At 40.3% G+C, this 22285-nt stretch overlaps 1 protein-coding gene across 3 annotated transcripts in view; it reads left to right on the top strand.

Annotated features, from left to right (window-relative positions):
* LOC140492271 (drebrin-like) overlaps positions 1–22285 on the top strand; it is a 211273-nt gene that overhangs the window by 173223 nt on the left and 15765 nt on the right. For 2 of the 3 annotated variants that reach the window (XM_072591214.1, XM_072591213.1), the window contains exons 8-13: positions 595–658; positions 3421–3504; positions 5116–5230; positions 12729–12851; positions 19501–19644; positions 21092–21843. In XM_072591214.1, the coding sequence (XP_072447315.1) occupies positions 595–658; positions 3421–3504; positions 5116–5230; positions 12729–12851; positions 19501–19644; positions 21092–21843 (1282 nt within the window). The remainder of the gene's footprint in view (positions 1–594; positions 659–3420; positions 3505–5115; positions 5231–12728; positions 12852–19500; positions 19645–21091; positions 21844–22285) is intronic. The other variant, XM_072591215.1, reaches the window with a different exon arrangement.

Below are 22285 nucleotides of genomic sequence, written 5' to 3'. Positions count from 1 at the left end.
TTCATGGAGTTTAATACTATTAATCCACCTGTTGTGGGATAGTTTCTTCTTATATTCAGTTTTACCAGGGCAAAATTGAAATTGGAATTATCGACTGTCAGCAACATGAAAGTGGCTGCTTCTAGGCTCAGTGTCAGTATCACACATCTGTTTGAAGCAGGTTTGCATGGAGTTTTTTTGTCCATGGGATGAGGGCATCACTGGCTAGACCAGCATTTATTGCCCAGAGGGCAGTTAAAAGTCAGCCTCATTGCTGTGGAACTGGAGTCACATGTAGGCCAGACCAGGTAAGGATGGCAGGTTCCTTCCCTGAAGGGCATTAGTGACCCAGATGAGTTTTTCCAGCAATCAACAATGGATTCATGGTCATCATTAGACTCTTAATTCAAAATTTTTGTTGAATTCAAATTCCACCATCTGCCATGGCAGGATTTGTACCTGGGTCTCTGGATTAACAGTCTAGCAATAATACCACTTGGCCATTGCCTTCCTAAGTGGGAAGATGCTCAATTTAATGCTGTCATTTTCTCCTTCCAATCTTATCAGTGATACTGCCTTTTAATTTCACTATTTGTATGTTTTTTTTAATTTTAGGAAGAAACTGCAAAACCTGGAAGTTGATGAAATCAAATGTCCATCAAAAGAGAACAACACCTGGGTCAGTAAGGCCTTTAGTTCTCCTTATAGATATTAATATATACCAATTACCCACTGATGACTGGCTGGCATTTCATTGGAACTGGCCCTTGGAGCAGAAAAGAGATTGCTTAGCTGGTTCATTAACCGCAGTCCCCCAGTAAGTGTAACTCTGTGCTGACTGACTTGTACCTACCCCAGGCATTAAAAAAAACACTAGATTCCACCACTGCCTCCACTGCATTCCTGTTGTTACACACTTTTAGCAGAGTGTGAACAAGTGTCAACTCATTCCAGTAAAACCTCTTGACCCTTCTGGTGCCCTGTGTTTTGGGGTTTTGGAAAGATCTTGCACACAGAGGTATGAAGGACTTTGTACTCCAATCTTTTAGCATCCTAACACTACCTCACCTACAGAATAAGTACTGTTTGTTCTGTAGTAACTTGCTTAATAGCTTTAAGGAATAAACTTTAGAATATGGAACGGTGTTGATCGAATAAAAGTTCATGGACCAAGTTAGACAGAGAAACACAAGGGAAAATCCCCTCCACTTTGTTCTATAACAGGTTCTCCACTCTGTTTCTTTATAGCTTTTAACTTAATTTACAATATGCAATCATTCAAAGAACAGAAAGGTGTAACATTGTGTTCTGTAAAATTCATTATGCTGGTCTTTCACACTCTAGTTCTTTGACTTATTGGAAAGTGCTACCTACCTTGAGATATTTTGAATAAATATGAATGTGAGCTGACAGCATGCATTCACCAGTACTTTAAACAGTTATAATGCTCTCATGCTAAACAGAAGCACATTTTTAAAAAAATGTGTTCATGAGATATAAATATCACTGATGGGTTAGCAATTACCGCACATCCATAATTGCCCTCAAGAAGGGGGTGATGACCTGCCTTATTGAACTCTTCTTGGGATGTTGAGACAGCCACCCTTCGGAGTTAGGAAAGGAGTTCCTTTTCAAGTTGTTGCTTTGTAGAGTTTGTATTGACTCTAAATAACAAATTCCTCCTTGGTTACCTATTGGTCAAGGAACCCATTGGTTGGAGAGAAATCCATCAAGAGAACAGATCATAGAATGCTCAAATGGTTGCAGCATTGACCCATCATACTCTCGCTGGCTTTCTGCAACTGCACCTAAGCTAGTCCCATTCTCATTCATTCCTAATAACTCAGCAATTTGTTTTCTTCAGATGCTTATTCAATTGCTTTTGAAAGTCACGAGTGTAACACTGTCAGGCTGTGCATTTCAAATCCTAACCACCTGTCCATATAAACTTTATTACTGCCTTTGGTATTTTACTCTTCTTCAATCTGATTGTATAACCTCCTCGCTAATGAAAACACTTTCTCTCTATCTACTCTGAATGTCTCCATCCATTTTCTTTTCTCAACCTTCTCTTTTTCAAAGGAGAACAACTCCAGCTTCTTCTATCTGTCTAATGTATTGGAGATCTGATTGGAATTGTTCATGTAAATCCTTGTTGCACCCTCTCTAAAGTCTTCACATCCTAAATATGCTCCCCCAAATTTGACACAACACTCCAATTGCTTTACAAAGGTCATTGTAATTTTGTTATTCTTGTACTTCATAACTGTTCTCTATTTCTGCTGTTTACAATATTATAATCCCATTTACATTAGCATGATTAAAGTCCTCTATTATAACTATAGAGACTACAGAGTAATTTCCTGCAAATTTATTTTAATCCTTTTATTTCTCTTGGCTACTGAATGGTGGCCTCTGTAATGTGTCCAATAGTGTAATGTATTTTCCCTTAATGTCAACTAAATAGATACAGTATTTGACACTCCTAGAACATCATCTTTCCTCAGGACTGTAATCTTCTCCTTGATCAATAAGGGTTCCATCTTCCTTTCATCCCTATCTTACCTTTCCTAAACATGTTGTGTTCAGGATTGTTTTGTGCTCAGCCCTAGCCTTTAGAATGAAGAATGGTACAGCACAGAAACAGGCCCTTCAGCCCACCAAGGTTGTGCTAATATATGATGTCTTTCTAAACCAAAAGCCTTTTGCCTCTATGCGGTCCATATCCCTCTGTATTCTTTGCCTATTCTTATATCTGTCAAAATGCCTCTTTAACGTTGCAATTGTATCAATCTCCAGCACCACGTCTGGCAGTCCCTTAAAACCTTCAGATACGTGTTCCATACGTGTCTGGATAGACCATGGTGTTGCTGTGGTGATGTTCCACTCCTGTTTTAAATCAAGTTGTGACCGATTTTATTCACGATTCATGTTGAAATATTTCACATTCTCCTGATGACATTAGTGTTGCCTCAGTGAGGAAACTTCTACCTTGAAACTGCTAATCTTGTTAACCAATGAAGACAATCTAGGTTACTTAGTTTTGGGCAAATACAATACCGTGGTTCATCACTGGTGTAGACCTCCAACCTCTTCAGCTCAATGTAAAGACTGCATTAAATCCCAGCTGCAGTTAGTCAGGCCTTTCCACCACTCGCTTGCTCACTTTTGCTGCTTTTAGATCTTCCACATTCCCCAACCTGATCTATTCGATTTGTTACATTTTTCATTTATAAAAGAATTAATAGACTCACGTCAAATGTTCAATGTTTTATGGTTTTTAGTATGTTTTATTATGTGCCACAAAGATGTGGTAACTAGGCCTTGCCTCAGTTGTCTCTGTCCATCCCGATTTGAAGTGACAGCAGTTGAGCTCAATGTGAGCCTGTGCTGGATCCATCACAAATATGCCTAATTCTAACCACCTTTATTTTTAAATAGGATGTGCAGAGGGAGGGAATGGAGGAGAACGAGGATGAAGAGAACAAAGGATCCAAGATCAGTGATTCTGCAGAGAAAGCAGCCGTAAGCCTTTCATAAAGCTCAGAGTGTGTGCTAATCTAGGATAGGCAGAAATATGACTATCTTGGGTGTTCCAAATGGTAACTCAGTGACAGATAATGTTACTGCAGGATAATAAGACAGGAACTCACAGACCTGGCTAAAACTTGGACATTGTTATTCAGGAAGACGCGGCAGAATTTGGGATGGAATCTACCCCAGTACAAAAACAGGTTCTGCTTGTGTGAATCTCTTTCTGTGTTGTTATCTCTGAAAAAGTCAGGACTTAACACTGAGAAAAACAGGCAGACCAGCACCAGATATTAAGCAGGAGGGGGTCAAGTGCTTTTTTCAGTGGCTCCAGCCTTGGGAAAGTTTGCATTTGTGTCCCTGAGGTTGCATGGCTGTAGTGTACTGTGGTAATAAACGATAACTGTCCCAGCCAGTGCTGCTGTGCCAAAGCCGTCCTGTTGATGAAAATTAGCCAGACACAAAGATGCCAAATGGCATCAGAACAAGGAATTCTCTCCATTCCTACAGCCTTCCCCATGAATGTCTTACTTGTGCATGAATATTAAACATGTAACCTTCATGCATGGTGAGGATATTCCGTTAAGCTGGGGGATATTATTAATCTCATGGTGTGAGGACTGAGTAACTCCTGAGTAATCATGTCGTGACACAACTGGAAAGCTTTCACTCACTCGAGTGATAAAATACCTTTCCTCTGTAATTGTAGATTAGGTTCTAATGTTCTCGTCCCTATCTCAGTGATTTGAAGTATCTCTTAAGACTTATTCCCACCGTTTATCCATATGTCCATGCCTCCTAAATGTGGGTGAGGGGGTCACTTGAGGATACTTATATCCTGCAGGAAGTGGCCCCCACAATCAGAGGGGGTCAGAAGCTTTAGCCTTGCAGCTTAGGGTCCGGTCCCACCACCTCCAGTCTCACTGCTGGCACTGCACAGCCCCTGAGAGAGGGGCAACCTCCAACTGCATACTGCTGACCCCAGTATCGGGTTCATAGGTGGATTCCTCTGACCTTTTAGTTGTGCATAGAGCCCCCTTCAATCCAACTCTATATGTCAAAGAAAAAGCCATTTCTATTAGTTACGGTCATTAAGCTTTCCAGGGATTTAAGACAGAACTACGTGGCGTATAGAAAAAAAATTAAAGTATATGTAAAAATCAATGAGAAGCTACGAGCATTGGGAGTTAAATGAAATATAATAGAATTACTGTTTTTTTCCTATCCATTAATGATGGGATAACAAAACTGCATGTCTCAAAGGTATCTGTTCCACTTTCGATAGCAGTTAGTTCATTGGGAAGACAATGGCATTGTGTTGTTACTGTCATAAGGTATTTCAACCACCCCCTCGCCATATGTACAAACATTATGGCACCATTGCCTTAAAACATGCTATAGAACATTTGGTTTGGATAATCAGGTTTGACTTTCAGATAATGAAGTCTTAAGAAGAGATGTCAATGAAAGTTATGAACAAAATTTGGAAAGCTGGTTAAGCAAAGCAAAATCCAAATTTAACTTCAGAGTCACACCTAAGAACCGACTGGATCAGTTTTAAAGATTGACATGTCCTGTTTTTCTCACATTCCCTCCTGGAATCAGGAAGCTGCAGCTCTCATTGCACTGCGGGATGGAAATCCTCGGGAATTCTTTAAACAACGAGAACGAGCCATGACAACAAGTTTTGAAACTGTACCTTTTTCAGGCCAAAGACCTGGTAGGAATGTCTTTTATTTTTGTTCCCATTTCAACACCTCCCACCCCTTCTTTCCCCTGCAGCCTCTCATTCTCCATGAAAATTCCTTCCATCTAAAGGGCAGAGTTAATGATTCTGCCTCTCTTTTTGTCATCAAATCCATCTCATACTTCAGTGTAAATAAACTGGGACAGCCTACTTACAGGCTTGTGGAAATGTTCATAATAAGTCATTAACTGCAAGATGTGACTGCAGCAGCCTCCTGTGAGGCTGCTAGTAAAGCATTAACCCTCTTCTAACTGAGCCTTTTCACAATGTACCTGATCATAGCAGATAATAAATATTCAATGGGTGGCACAGAACAACACTTGGTTAGATCAACCTGTTAAATTGGTGGAGATCACATTAAATAACCAACACATGGAATGGAATTAATAAATTAATCATGGTGAATGACTTGGGCTGGAATTATTTAGCACTATGAACGCTGCTAGACTGAATAGTTGGGAGGGAATTGTGACTGGATTAGATGTTTTTGAAAATGCACATGAGAAAGCCAGTTGATAAACAGATGATGTGTTTGGGAAGGACCCAGGAGTGGGTTATTTCAGGTAAGGTAACCAGGAGTGGGGTGTGGTTGTATTCAGTTGTATCTGGTAATATAAATGTAGTGGGTTGAGCAGTGCCTAGTTGTGTTGGATAGCCATTGGTTGAGGTTGAGTCACTAATAAATGTGTTGAATGTTATTCAGGCAGAGAGTCCACCAATATTTGAGCCACCCAAAATGTCTTCATATTGAGTGTTACTGGAGATATTCTCCCCAAAATGTCATTGTAAATTAAGATGTTTCTTCAGTACAATTAACCAGTTGAATTTTCCAAGAAACAGGGCTCCACTGTATAAATAGCTTCTTGCTGTAGAGGTGTATGGTCTGGAGTAGAAACAGAATTCAGACAGCACTCTCTGCAGATGCTATCCATACCATTCATTACTCCAAATGTTTAGATATCTGGGTATTTATCTTTTCATCAAACAAAGTTATATTTCTGAATTATTGCCTAGATTAATGGAGATACTTGGAGAGAAAAAGATGTCTAGACCATTCAAAGAAATGGGGTACTAAATGCTTCATAATGTCATTAAATCTAACTGAGGTCAAACCTCTCCTGTGCTTTTCTGGCTGGCTGGTGGAGAGGGTTTGTGGGGAGGGGTTACACTGATGGGTCTGTTTCATGATCATATCTCTCCAACTAAACATAGAAAGGAATTTGATATTTGAACAATCAACTAGAAAACAATGTTGGTGAGTTAAAGCCAATCAATGCACTATTTTTAATTGAAGCTGCACAAAGCTTTTTTCAGGAGGTCGAGTTTAGAGGGTGGTTGAGTGAAAATACTGAAAAAGAGATTTGTTAAACAACCGTTCAATTCCTTATAACTTCTCCTGTCACTAGTCCCAGTATCAGCTCTGTTGAACTCCCAATGTTTCTTCCAGGAATGTTGCACTCTTCAGATTCATTCTAACACCATCCTCCCTAGGTGGTCCTTTCAGCTTTCTGCTCTGATGCTTGCCTTCTCATTGCTGCGGTCAGAAGTGCAGGATACTCTGAATGCTAACAAATATTTACATACTGCTTTTATTCTCCATAACTGACCAGTTTTATCACTTTTTACTGGGATGAGCACCAGACAGTTCTTGTGAAGACCAACTCCCATTTTGATGTTAAGGACACCACTGTATTGTTTAGCGCAACTATCGAGTTAGTGGTAAAGAATCATAACAGATCCAGCAGCTCAAAACTGAGCATCCACAAGGCACTGTGGGCCATCAACAGCAGCAGAATTTAATTCCATCACAATCTGCAACCTCATGGCATGGCCCATCAGTCATTCTATCAGCATCAAGTCAAGAGATGAACCTGAGTTCAATCAGCAGTATAGGAGATCATGCCAGGAGCAGTATCAGGCATTCCTAAGAAAGCAGTGCCAATTTGGTGAAGCTATTAGACACTAGCAGAAGGATGATGTAGATAAATGATTCCTGAATTAAATCAGATGTTTGTACTCCTAATGCATCCAGTCATGAATGGTGGTGCACAATCAAACACCAACCACAGCAGGAGGTATCCTGGATGTTTACATCCACAACTAATGCATAGTGCACAGGAAAAAGGGAACTCCAAGGTTGAAGCATTTGTAACCATCTTCAGCAAGTGAATCCCGGTCATTCTCAGCCTTCCCTGAGGTCTCCAGCATGAAAGGAACCAGTCTTCAACTAATTCAGTTCATTCTGAGATATATCACTCCAAATTATTCATCATACAAAGACATGCCTGCACATACTAAACATTGCAAAGGCTACGGATTCAAACAGAGTCAGATATGGGATCATTTATCTATATCATCATGCTGCTGGTGTTCAGCTGGAGTGCTGAAGGTTTGTCCCAAACTATCCATTTCTTGAGCCAACCTATTCCAGTGCAGTTATAACACTGCTTCCACCAACAAAGTTAATTAGTTGCAAATATAGGTATTTTTAATCAACCTGTTCAGTGGTGTTATGACTTACCATTGGAGCAAATGCAGCCTGAACCTAGGCCAGGGTTAGGGACACTACCACTGATAATCAGAACCCCTTAAAACATTACCGGGTCCCTGGATTACTAATCCAGCAGCCATACCACTCTGTCATCACATCCCCCTGTTTTGACTCCATAAAGCAATTGAGGAATTACACGGCAAACATTTTTAATCCAAATGCCTCCAAAATCCAAACACCTCTCTGGAGTAGGTGAGATTTTAACCCAAACCTCCTGGCTTATAGGTAGAGATGCTACCACAGCCCCACCAGAGCCCATAAGAACTAAAATCACATCGGCTAACTGGAAAATTGATCTCAGGCCACTGAAATGCCTGAATTTAATGTTAATTACCAGACCACTGGGGCAGGTTTGCCCAAGTATAGATATTTTTTAAGCAGCTGGTTCAGAGATGTTATTACCCACTTCTGGAGCAGGTGGGACTTGAGTGTGGGCTTTCTAGCTCAGAACTAGGAACATTATCACTGCACCATCAAAGCCCCCATGTGCCCAAGTATATCTTGTTCATGGAAAAGCAGGAGAAAGCAATATGACCAATCCTTCCTTTCTTTTCTCTTCTTTTCTAATTGACCTGATTCAGAGACGTTATTATGCATTTCTGGAGCAGGTGGGACTTGAATGTAGGCCACCCTGACTAATCTCTTATCAATCATCAGCATATTAATGGAGGCTGGTGTTGGCAATATTATCAAGTAGCAATTATTCAGCAATAACCTGCTCATTGATGCTCAGTTTGGATTAAACCAGGATCCCTCAGTTCAATCTTGGTAGAAAGATGAGAAACAGTTCCAGAGGGTGAAAGTGACTGCACTTGACACCAAGACAGCATTTTACCAAGAGTGGCATCAAGGAACCAAAATGAAACCTAACGTTAATGAGAATTAAAAAGGAAATCTCTCCATTGCCTGGAGTCATAGCTCACAAAAAGGTTGTTAGAAATGTTGTGGAAACCAGTCATTTCAGCCCAAGTCATCATTACAGCAATATGTCAGGGCAGTGTCTCAGCCCAGCAACCTTTAGCAGTTTCATTAATGCTCTTCATTTTATCAAAGAGCAAAAGGAGACATTGGTGATAATTGTAGAGTCCATTTGCAGTTCCCCAGATATTGGCCTGTATCCGCATTATAACAAGATGTAGACAACATCCTGGCTTGGTGATAAATGGCAAGGAAATATGTGCACCTCACAAGTGGCGGCAATGACTGTCTCCAACAAGCAAACATTGAACCACCATGATGTTCAATACAATTACCATGACTGACTCCTCCACTGGCAACATCCATGGGATACCGTAGTCCAGAATCTCATCTGGACGCGACTTAGAAATACCGAGGCTCCAAAAGCACATCGGAGACTCAGAATAGAGTAACTCAGCTCCTGACTTCTCAAAGCCTGTCCATGGTCTAAAAGACACCAGGCTGGAGTGTGATGGAATACTCTACACTTGCCTGGATGCAGCTCAACAACATTCAGGAAACTGAACAACATTCAGGTCAAATCGGTCCCATTGACCACAATCCTATCCATCAACTTCAACATCCTGTTAAAACCTATACTGCATAGTTATCAAATTTTATTTCAGTTTTCATTTATGGCATGTGGTCATTCCCAGAGAGGGAATGTCTGTGAGGGAATGTCTATTAATGCCTGTGAGGTGATGAGCTGCTTTATTGACCTGCTGCAGTCGTTGGGAAGGAGGTACACCTGCTGTGCTCTAAGGAAGAGAGTTCCAGGATTTTGACACAAAAACAGTGAAAAACTGACAATATGGTTTCAAGTCAGGATCATGTGTGGCTGAAAGTGGAACTTGAAGGTGGTGGCCTTCTCATACACCTGCTGCCTTGACCTTCAGGTTTGGAAGATGCTGTCAAAGGAGCTTTGGTGAGTGGCTGCAGTGCATCTTGTAGATGGTGCAAACTGTTGTCCTCATGTGAGATAATCTAGAACCAGGAGTCATAGTGTTGAAATAAGGAGCCTCCTATTTAAGACAGGAATGAGGAAAAATAGTTTCTGTCAGAAGATTGTGACTGTTTGGAATTCCCTTCCTAAAAAGGCAGTGGATGCAGAATCTTTTGTGTTTTTTTAAGACAGTGGTAGATCAATTTTTGGATACCAAGGGGATCACGTTTATCTGAGGAATTCCAGAATATAAACTTGAAGTTAAAATCAGATCGGCCTTGAGGTTGTTGAATGGCAGAGCAGGCTCAAAAGGCTGCTGTGTGGGTGTACTCGTGTTCCTTGAATTAGTGATCAAGGCAGTGCATGGTGAAGGTGATGGTTGTGATGTCAGTGAAGCAAGCTGCTTTGTCCTGGATGGTCTCAAATTTCTTGAGTGTTGGTGAGGCTGCCTCCAGCCAGGAATGTGGGCTGTGTTTGCTTACATGGCTGACTTGTGGGTTGTCAATGAGGGACAGGCATTTAAGAGGTGTGAGGTGAGTTACTTACTATAATATTCCTCACGTCTGATCTGCTCTCTTTCTCTCACTCTCTCTCTCTCTATATATATATATATATAATATATATATATTATATGGTTGGTACATTTTCTGTTTTTGATCAATGATAAACCCCAGTATGTTTATAGTAGGCAATTCAGTCATGGTAACTCCACTGAATATCAATCAGAAAAGGTTAGATTCTGTCTTGTTGGAGATAGTCATTGCCTGGCAATTCAATGGCACAATGTTTCTTGTTAATTCCCAGGTTATCTCTGGATAATGTCCAGGTCTTGCTGCATACATACATTAGCTGCTTCAGTAGTTGAGGAGTTGGGAATGGTTTGAAACATTGTGCTATCATCAGTGAACATTTTTACTTCTAACTTTCTGTTGGTGGGAGGATGAAGCAGCTGAAGATAGTTAGGCCTGGGACGCCACCGTCCAAAAGTGTCCTGGAACTGAACTGATCTGATTGATCTCCAACAATAACAACCTTGTGCTAAGTATTACACTGACTCGCAGAGATGTTTTCCCCCCAATTCCATTGACACCAGTCCTGCCAGGGGTCCTTGATGTTTTATTTGGTTAAGTGCAGTCACTTTCACCTCACCTCTAAAATTCAGCTCTTTTGCCTATGTTTAATGTTACAGTGCAGTACAGGTCCTTTGGCTCTTGATGTTGTGCCAACTGTGGAACCAACTTGAAGCCCATCTAACTTACACTATTCCATTTTCATCCAAATGTTTATCCAATGACCATTTTAAATTCCCTTAAAGTTGGCGAATCTACTACGGTAATAGGCCTGCTACTCTCTGAGTAAAGGAACTATCTCTGACACCTGTCCTCATTCTATCACCCCTCAATTTAAAGCTAGGTCCCCTCGTGCTAACCATCTCCATCCAAGGAAAAAGGCTCTCACTGTTCGCCCTATCTAACCCTCTGATTATCTTATCTGTCTCAATTAGGTCACCCCTCAACCTCCTCCTCTCTAATGAAAACAGTGTCAAGTGCCTCAGCCTTTCCTCATAAGACCTTCCCTTCAATATGCATCACCCTATGTGACAGTATACCCCACTCAGATCACACGACACACTGAAAGTAATTTTCTTATTTAATTCATGGAGATTGGTGTCATGAGCTGGGGCAACACCTATTGTCCATCTTTAATTACTCTTGAGAAGGTGGTAGTGAGCTATCTGCGTGAAAAGCTAAAATGGTACCTAACTGAGAAAACAGAGTCTTGTGTTTTTTCTCTTCCTTTGGCAGTTTGTATGGATTGGCCTCTCTTGAATCAGAGCTTCGTTGAGTTTATCCATTATGAATCACTGAGCCGTCAGCTGTTGTAATAATCAATGAAGGACCGAAAGGTTGACCATAAAACCCAATGTCTTCCATGAATCTTAACAAGGTTTTATTTTTAAAAAATCAATGTTTTGTTGATCAAATGTTTTTGGAAAGCCCTTTTCAACAAGTACATCCCCACTGCACCTCCTCCAAAGTTGTCAAAGCGATATCCTGAAAATAAAGCAGTTCATTGTTTTTCTGTTCGAACAGATGCTCACAAGTTGTCTGCAGGGATTTGATGATTTCTACTACAGTGGAGCCATGTTAGTCTCAAACCCAACTTACAATGTGTGGTGGTTCAGCAATTGAATCAGTTCATAAGCAGAAAGCTAAAACAGGACAAATAAAGAAAACACAGGAATGTCAAAAGACATGGGAAAGTGATTCAGCATAGTCACGAATGATGGGAATGCCACTTTGTGGGGATATTAGAGGTGAATAAGAGAGACAGTAAATGAGAAGCCATTGACATTAAGAAATGGGATATATGTTGAATATAAAACAGTGATTGTAAAAAGTAGACAAAATGGAAAACTAGTAGGAACAAAGAAAATGATGGAAAAGGTGAGGACAGGAAAACAGCAAAATGTCACAAGGCAGTGGGAGAAATGATAGAAAAAAAGGATAAGAAGGCATCACAAGTAATTAAAGAATGGGTTTTTTGAGGTATTCAATAATTTGTGTGTTTTGATGCAATAAGGTGATAGCAGTTCTCCATAAGGTGGGAGCAGTGTGGCTGTGTAATGACTGTGAAATTGGAGTAAATGTGGCGACTTGAATCACATTAACCCACCCATGGCATTTGACAATGTTTTTGAGTGTCTTATGGCACATTGGTAGTGTTCCTACCTCTGAGCCAGGATGCCTGCGTTTGGGTCCCATCTGCTCCAGAGGTCTCTGAACGGGTTGATGAGAAACTATCTAGATAAAGTATTTCAGTGGAGGTCTATAGAGATACATGGGAATTTGCTGAGTATGGGGATATTTGAATGAGCTATTTAGAATGGTATGCCAATAAGCAGGTTACACCGTATTAGTTGCATTACCCACCTCATCAATCCTTTTTACTACCCCTTAAACCTCAAAGCTATTTGGCTATTGTGTGTTACTGACTGGTGTGACACATTCTCCCCACAGGTCGAGTGAGCAGCCCCTTCCTTAAGAATCAACACAGTCTGCCCGAGCGATCATGGTCCCCACCAAGATCCCCTTGCCCTCGAATCGCTGCTAACCATAACCCCCTCCAGTCTTGCCCCTCATGTAGGTATACTTTATAATCAAATATAGAGTATCATGTTTCTTGAAATAGAAGCATGCACTTTATAAAATATGGAGGCTCTTAAAGGGTTCCAGATGCTGCTCAAACCCATTTAACATTCTGTTTAAAACTAATATGTCTTGGGTAATTGATGTATTCTCTTAGGCAGTATTTCACCTCTGAGATTTTTTTTCAGTTAGCCCATGACAAAGAGAATGATTGTCTTCTGCCTTCTTGAGATCTGGCTGAGGAAGTAGGATAGAGCAAAAGAGTCCAATTTCCTCAATTTTGTCTAGCTCTCTTCACAAAATTATGTTACAACTCTGAGTCTGTTTTTTTTTCAGTTTATACTCCCTGGGTGAGAGAAAAGCAAAGTGATATATCATCTGGAAAAGGATTGCTTTCAGAATGAGATGTTTGAAAACTAGAGACTTAGGCAGCTTTGGAGTTCCTTAAAACATGTATGACATGTACCTCTTCTCCCTGCACAATAGGTTTCTTTTCAAGGTGTGAGCCACCTCGGAAATAATTTACAGCAGATCCTGACTGGAGAAAGGGAATGGCAATAGGGAGATGTTAGTGTGATATATAATCAAGGGGTTCTGAAAATATTACATTAGATTTTGAAACCCACGGCATGGATGCAGTTGGATTGATACAAAAAGTCCTATGATGCTTTTCCAAACAGAATAAAAACTTCTTTTGTCATAACCGACAGTTATTCCTCAACTAGACACCTACACAGATTAACCTGTAGTTTCCTCCACATTGTGCCCAACTATACACAATTTATGCGCAAAAACTTACATGGTTCAGTAGTTCAGAGTTGGCGGTAAAATGAAATACTGCAGTGATGCAAGTATGTTCAACCTTTGGTCTTTCATATCATCAGTCTTATACCTAAATAAGTCATTATGCTCAAAATGCATTGTACCCCCAACTCTGAAATATGAATCTGTCTGGGAGCTGTTTCAACACTGCATCTGAATTTTCAGGCTCAGCCGAAAGCAATGCCAATGTTTTGTTCTTTTCAGTTGCAACTTTCTAAAACAAGTGTGAGATTTGCTCTTTACATTCTGTTTCTTGATGGCAACACGTAAATCGCATTTCCCAATTGAAAATTACTTCTTTAAAAAAGTGTGCCTAATCTGTCTAAATGATGGTTAAAGATTTCAAACTTTAAAAATTAAGATTCACGAATCAAACATGTGATGTGTGTGTGCTTAGCATTTCCTTGGGTCCCGATTGTTTACACTGACGTATACCCATGTTAAAATTTGGATCTCTTCTGATGAGACTGTGAGAATTCCTGGGTATGACTTGACATTGGTAACATGGGCACAATTTCAGATGCAATCTCTGGATTGGGTGGAGGAAACTCCAGGTCACAATCTTGTTAATTATTTAAATGCAGTTTATGGGACTTGGTTGCCTTGTTTACTTTAATTACAAAAAGTGACTACACTTCGAAAAGTTCTTCATTGGATATAAAGTGTTTTGGAATTCCTGAGGACACAAAGGATGTTTGAAATAAATGCAAGATTACTCACTCTTACTGATTTGCAGTTACTAATTGCCATTTGGTATCATATAATATTTTAATAAATTTAATTTTGTTGGCCTGATTGATTTACCAACAGATGATTCACACAAAACAACTCTTAAAAATGGCCCCCACACTTTTTTTTATCAGTTGGAGTGTCACTGGTAAGGATAGCATTTATTGTTTAACCCAAATTACCCCTGGAAAGGAACAAATCAGGAAACCTTTATAATTATTCTCTCTGTCTATAAATTACCTTAATTACAAATGATCCATACACTCACTAGTTGAGATGTGTAGATCGAGTACACTAATCTAAACTACATACCACACTGCTTCAGAATGGAAATGTTGATGGAGTAAAACTGGGGAAATTATTAGTTTTATTGAGAAACTTTTCAAGGACAATGTAAGGGGTGCCTAATTTGCATTTAGTTGGTGTTGTCTGTGATCTAGGAATGGTACACATATGCACAGCAAAGACTCAGGCTGGAGTTTCAGATCTTAAATTTACCAACAGTTTATTTGATTAGAAGGGAAATCACAGGCAGAAGCAGAAATCCCAGTTTTAATCTCCAAAAGTACCTTTGTTTTATTTATTGAGCAAGAGGTTCTATGGGGTAACTCAGTCGTGTAATTAAGTTACTATAAATTTTAACAGAGGGTAACAACACCCAAACATTGGTGATTTTCCACTCCCATTGACAGTCTGCGTTTTTATATTTTTAATACAATTCCTTCTCATTTGGTAATAAAATTTCAACTGAAACATCAGATGCAGAATAGAAGAATGATTCAGAACGTTTGAGGAGACTTTAGAATTAATGAGTGAGAGGAGAGACTCAGTAAGCCACAAGAGGGAAGAGGAACAGGAAAATGAATGGACTTCTGCCCTTCTCCAATACACAGTGACACTTGTTTAGATCCTGACATTGTGAAAGGCATGTACTCAGGGCAGCTGCCCACCTACTTAGTAAAGGGAATGTTGCATTGTATCCCAAGGGAATCTACAAAACAGGAAGGAGGTAGGTAAAAGATCAATACAAGTAAGGAAATTATACATTCCAAAATGCAGGTAAACATATTAGTACTGTTCCTCTAATGGACTCTATGTATTATAACAATATGGGTTGAAGAGAAAATTTCTGATTGAGTCTTCAGTGTTATGTTTTTTCAGATGAGCTTGTTTAAACATTAACAATCCATTATGGTGCTTTCATTTTCATTTTTAAATGTGTCCTCTGCTTTTGCTTTTATGACAAAGCTACATTTTATTTGCTGTTTTATACCTCACCCGAATGCGAAGTAGCAGATCCATGTTTCTGCAGCTTGGAACATGCGAGTACTCTTCAGGAAGCTGATCATACAGAGCCCTGAGTTCAGAATGGGCACTGGCTAGGAAGAAAAACATCAAAGAGAGAATTTCTGTGCTGTTTTTACAATGCTGGCTCACTGGAACTCCTGAGTAAGCTGCTAATACCCTGCCATATAAAATCATTTTTCCAGGGTTTCTATTGATCCTCCACAGATGTTATGTTAGAAATTGAGAGAGAATTGTGGAAATTCTTTTATGAAACACAATATTGTACAATTAGACAGAAGCTTCCCAACCAGTGCTCATCCTTTTGAAGCATATTTAGAAATGAACAAAAACAGATTATTAAAATTAATAACTTGACTTTATATTTTGAATAGAAACATATATTTTGGATGTTAGATTTTGTCATCCCTTCTGTCCTAAAGTTGATAACTCATGCTAATGACAATCCCTTGCTCTCGCACGTTACCCAAGAGACTATGCTTAATATGAGAGTCTGAACAATAAGTATGGATGATTTATTCATTTGTTGCAGTAATAACAGTTTCGGCATCCTCTTTCCTTGGTCTTTACCTAGTGTCCCTTGTTGGAAGCAAGGGTTCATGTCCAGAGGTGAGAATTCTGCTGCTCTTCTCCATTGTCTCAAGTCAAGTGACATGAAATTAGATTTGTAACCCTGGAACTCTTTCACTGAAGTCCTCAAACTCAGGCCATACTGAAAGTCAATACTTTCAATGTTTCAGGCCTTCATGGCTCAGTATCACACACACATCAGTGCAGTGTACCAGAGATCCAGTCAAGGAAGGATTTCCTTCATCTGACAATATAAATATTGTAAACATAATTGTTAGAATGTCACCAGAAGGATATTACAGTTGTCACAGACAAATGGTAAGTAAAGTCAAAGACAACAGGGTGCATTTTGAGACCATAAACTCTAGATTAACTATTCCTTTGAAGAAAGCCAAAGATACAGTCAGATCCAAGCCAGTCGGAGACAGACACACCATGTTTTGTCCATAGAGATCATGAATTATTCAGTCTTACAGCGCCTTCCATGCACCAGTCATATGTAGTTCCCTTTTACTTTTTTTTTATTAAACAATTACAAAACGGTTTACATAACAGTTTACAAAACACAGTTAACATTTACAGCTGTATACAAAGAAACCCCAATTTTACAGAGAAAGCCAGGCCCCAAACCCTACTAGTTCCCTTTTATATCTGTCCATTCGATAAGTTAATCAATTAACTCAATCATCTGCTTAACTACTGCCATAATAACAGCAGTGAGTATCCAAATCCCATTTAAAAGCACTATTATTTCTTCAGTCTAGATCTGGGCTCCTAACTGCAGATACAATCCCATGAAAGGGCAGATTCAGTCTACAGTTGTGCTGATCTATCCTATTACTCTAAAAGGCATCTTGCAAACTCGAATATCTTTGTAATCTGCCTACCTACATATGCACCATTTGAAGCTTGGTTAAACGCTTCAAAAATTATTTTTGTTTATCTATTGATGTGTAATTTCAAATGTGCTACCATCCAAGTATGTTTCAAAAGTCATTTCTCACTTCTCTCTTTCCTCTGTCTGAAAAGTAGTTTCACATTCCTGTCCTCTGTATTTGAAAAATAATTCCACATTCTTGCAATCCCTGAGTGCCACAGAAGATAAGGTCCTCTTTCTTCTCAGCTGTGTGCCTCAGAATAAATGCCATTTTCTTTCTCTTCTGGAAAAGAGGTTCCATCTTTCTGTCTTCCATTTGTGCATTCAAAGCTAAGTTCCACCTTCCTGACTTCCTGAAAAGCAGTTCCACATTCTTTTCTCTCGTGTGCAGCAAAAGGTAAGCTCCAACTTCTTGACTTCTTTTATGTTCTTCAAGAGCATTTTCATTAAGGAATATGAGGTATCATTGATAGTCATTCTTCTGTGTTGCTTGTGCCTAAACCTGATGACTTTGAACTTTTGAGGTGAATTTGGATTCTACCTCACTGAGAAAAGAACATACAAGGTAATCAGAAAGTTAGGTAGGATGGACAGTAAGAGCCTTTTTCCTTGGATGGCGATGGCTACCACAAGGAGACATAGCTTTAAATTGAGGGGTGATAGATATAGCACAGGTGTCAGAGATAGTTTCTTTACTCAGAGCAGTAGGGGCATGGAACGCCCTTCCTACAACAGTAGTAGACTCGCCAACTTTAAGGGCATTTAGATGGTCATTGGATAAACATATGGATGAAAATGGAAGGGTGTAGGTTAGATGGGCTTCAGATTGGTTCCACAGTCAAGTCGAAGGGCCTGTACTGTGCTGTAATGTTCGATGTTCTAATTCCCTTTTACTTGAATGGACTTGATGAATGACAAATGGAATTCGATCCAGATAAATGTGAGGTAATGCACTTGGGCAGGACAACCAAGGCAGGGGATACATATTGAATATAGGACCCTGGGAAGCATTGAGGATTAGAGGGACATTGGAGTGCACATACACCAGTCCCTGAAGGTAACGGGACACATAAGGTGGCCAGGAAGGCATCAGGGATACTTGTTTGTGTTGGCGGAGGCATGTACTTTAAGAGCAGGGAGGTGATGCCAGAGCTGTATAAAATATTGGTTAGGCCACAGCTACAGTTTTGTGTGCAGTTCTGGAATCTACATTATAGGAGAGATGTGATGGTACTGGGGAGGATGCAGAGAGAGAATTACTAGGATGTTGCCTGGGCTGGAGTGTTTCAATTATGAAGAGAGATTGGACAGACTGGAGTTGTACGGGAATATGGTGGGGGACATGATTGAGATATATAAAATTAGGGAGTTAGATTTAAATAAGGGGGAGGAGGAAGACAAATTAAGTCAAGAGGATGGTGGGCATCTCAAGCTCACTGTCAATGAGGCAGAAACCCTCAGAAGGATGCAAATATACACTTGTGGTGGCAAAATATACAAGGCTATGTGCCAAGTGCTGAAAATGGGATTAAAATCGATGGTTGTTTTTTTACTGGTGCAGACGTGATGGGCTGAAGGGCCTTTTGCTGTGCTGCAGACCTCCATGACTCTATGACCTGGTACATAGATCTTTTTAGATCCTCTGGTACAGACTGCATAGAAGGAATTTCTCTGCTTAATTTTCCTACTATGTACAGAAAGTTGATTTATTTAAACTTTCAAATGCCTTCTTTGATTAATGGCAAAAACATGTTTGAAACAATAGTGACACCTTACTGTCCTTAATGAATGAATTAGTTCTCGAAATGGAGAATTATCTAAAATGAACATCCTTTGCATATTCTGAGGAAAGATCTGATGGTTCCATCCTTGTGAGTTAAGTCCTGCCATTCCCAACTATTGTAGGATTCCTTAATAGAACATAAACAGCAGATCACCATCATTCCATGTATGAATAGTAGTTGTTCAATTTGCTGATAGGTTCATCGCAAAGAACTATTGTTCCTTATCACAGCTTATTTAAAAATGTATTTTCAAATTCTAAAAGTTTAATCATGGCATGGACGCTTGAGCATATTCCCTCCATTCTCCCAATCATTATTGTATGAATTATTGATCATTCTTTGTTTGAAGATCAGATAATTTCACACATTTCTAACATCGCTCTACTGTGGTTCATTGTTAATCGGCAGAATCATTCTTTGCTAGTGCAATGGGTAAACCAACCTGTGGATTTTGGAAATATTAAATTACATTTAGCAGTTTGTTTCATTTTTAAACTTGCAAATTGATTGTTGTTCTAGGTTTCTTTTGATTTTGCGCTCCCCTCTCTTGTAACAGCTCATCAGACACAAATTGAAATGACCAGAGTGGAGGATGTAACATCATTCAGTGCTCCCGAATCGGGTATCGTTGCAACACCAATTTATGAGGAGAATGAAGAGGCTGAAGTTGAAGAGCTTTCAAACCGATTCCGGTTCACAGGTATCATTGCAGAGCAGATCCGATTCTGTGGAATTGAGCTCCACTGGGAGGGCAGGAGCGAATTTTGATCCGCGAGACAGAATCCAGGGATTGTTTAGGAAAAGGCTGATATTGTCTATTCAGATAATACTTCATGTTTTTCCTGTTGGTAGGGTATAACTTTACGTATATATCCCAGATCAATCTGTAATCCCATTTGTCTTCATTTACAGCTGAAGTTGTCCTTGAAAATGAAACAAATACGTAAAACAAAAGCTAATACAAATTAATGTAGTGCCAGCTTTCTACAATGTTTGTAGTATCTCATGGACTTTGCCATTTTTCTTGGCCCTTAGCTTGAAAAGCGAAAGTGAGGACTGCAGATGCTGGAGATTAGAGTCATGAGTGTGGCGTTGGAAAAGTGCAGCAGGTCAGGCAGCATCCGAGGAGCAGGACAGTCAATGTTTCGGACAAAAGCCCTTCATCAGAAGTTCCTGGTGAAGGGCTTTTGTCTGAAACGTCAATTCTCCTGCTCCTCGGATGCTGCCTGACGTTCCGTGCTTTTCCAGCACCCCACACTCAACCCTTACTTTGAAAGGCCTTTCTCTCAATTTAACTGTAGCTGATTAGCAGTAATAAGAATATTTCTTTTGAGTCTAAAACACAATATTGATCTTTATTGACGTTGTTGAAAGTTAGAGACCATCTGGGTTACAAGAGAAGCTATAGCTGCGGTTTAATTCTATGGGATATTATCATTGCTGTTGGATGTGACAACTGTTTACATACATATGAGGTGGCTCCCTAGGAAGAAAAGAAGGTGTCCCAGTACCATATAACATGCTTGTTCGAAATGCTGTCCCAGCATCTGGGTCTGATTAAGAAAGATTGGGCAGTTAGTGGTTCTGCCTGAGAAGAATGAGATGGTTAGAGATTGAAGACCAGGAGTGAGCAATTCTAAGTGAGTTTTCAGAGAATGTTCAGATAGTTGTAGGAGGAGGGCTCTGTGTACTGCGAAGCAAGGGAAAATGAATGACCGATAGGGATTGTCTATGGCTCTGAATGGAGGGGGAAGCTGTGAATGGTTCAGATTTGTGCAGAGTATAAGGGCTTCTCACTGAATACAAGGGGGTGATGTATTGCTGTGATCAGAGGAGGGGCTAATTTATTTACTTATTGGGCACTGTGCATGTGTACTATGGAACAGATGGCAGGAGTGGAAATCAAGACACAGCTTTGAAATGGGAGGCAAAGTAAATGGTTTAATTAGGGAGTGGGATGAATAGTCCAGCAGGGTACGATGGTGATGTTTATACTGAGTCATGATTTGAATAGAAATATTTGGACAAAGGAGAAAAAGGAAATGTATTGATATGTAAGAGTTTTGTGCATTTTATTAGTTTGCCTATAACCTACCAAGACCCTTTGGTTTAATTTAAATTCTCTGTTTCCATTCTTTTCTGTATAGACAAGACTGTGCTTGAGTTTCCAGAAGAACCTCCAATTCAGTATGGAAACCCAGTGCCAGAATGGAATGTGCCAAGCTATAGTGAGGAACCTGGTCTTGTAGATATAGACACGCCAAACCCTGTCTGGCCTGAGGCCCCCAACTTCCTACACACTGAAGATTCAGTACAGAGTGAGCAGGCAGGCTTCATAAGTACTGGGGAACAACCACAACAGCAACAACAACAACAACAACAACACCTTGTGGACATTGGGAGTCAAGAAACGAATGAGAGTTTTCCGCAAGTAAATGAGAATTTACTGGACCTTTGGGAGGCCAATGGAATAGACCAGCTGCCCTCAATGTCTCACAGTGAGCTGGCAGAGAAGCCATTGGTCTACACCAGTACTGAGGAAACTGAACTGATTTTAAATGTGCAAGGCCCACCGTTGGATAAGTCTGTGTCAACAAATGCAGACATCGAAGCAAATAGCCAACTGCTTGTGAACTTCCAGGAATCGTCCGCAGAGCAAGCTGCAGAGTTGGAGCCGGCTGAGCTGGATCAACAGCAGGCCCCGAGCTGTGGGGAAGCTGCGGAAGAGAATTTGCTGTGTTTCGATGGTAATGAAGGTCTTCCAGCACCACCTCCGGACTGTCTGGATTCACAGCAGTGGGAGAACCTGCCGAGTCTCATTGAACTGGAAGGCTCACAGCAGATGAGTGAAGACTACTGCTTTGGAATACAGGAGCTGCCCAAACCTCAAGATGCCCAGGTAGGGATGGGACAAAGTGGGCAAGGCAGGCACAGGATGGGGATTTGGGGGTACAGTCTGTAGCTGAAAAGCAGGAGACATTTTGCATTGATTTTAAACTGCAGCGACTGGCATAAAGTTAACTCCTTAAGGTCAGCTCAAAGATTTTCATTCAAATTGGCCATTGGACAGAAATTCCCCCCTCCCTGTGGTGAGGTGGAGGGGGCAACAGGGGGTAAATAATTGGAAGACTTCTCACTGGAGGAAACTCACCCCCTTCCCTCCAACGTTGCAGTTAAGTGCCAGGCGAGGTGGGGACTTCCCTGGTTCACCAGCAATTAAGGCTCCTGATCAGTTAATTAAGGCCCAATTATCAATCTACCTTGGTGGGTGAGGACTGTGGCCAGTAGGAAAGTAAGGTGGCCTGCCTCTGGTTGGGGTAGGGAAGGATGCCTCAATTTCC

The sequence above is a fragment of the Chiloscyllium punctatum genome, chromosome 20 (genome assembly GCF_047496795.1).
Source record: "Chiloscyllium punctatum isolate Juve2018m chromosome 20, sChiPun1.3, whole genome shotgun sequence".
NCBI classification, from domain to species: domain Eukaryota; kingdom Metazoa; phylum Chordata; class Chondrichthyes; order Orectolobiformes; family Hemiscylliidae; genus Chiloscyllium; species Chiloscyllium punctatum.
The sequence above is the reverse complement of the archived record's forward strand: the minus strand, read 5'-3'. Positions and strand labels throughout refer to the sequence as shown.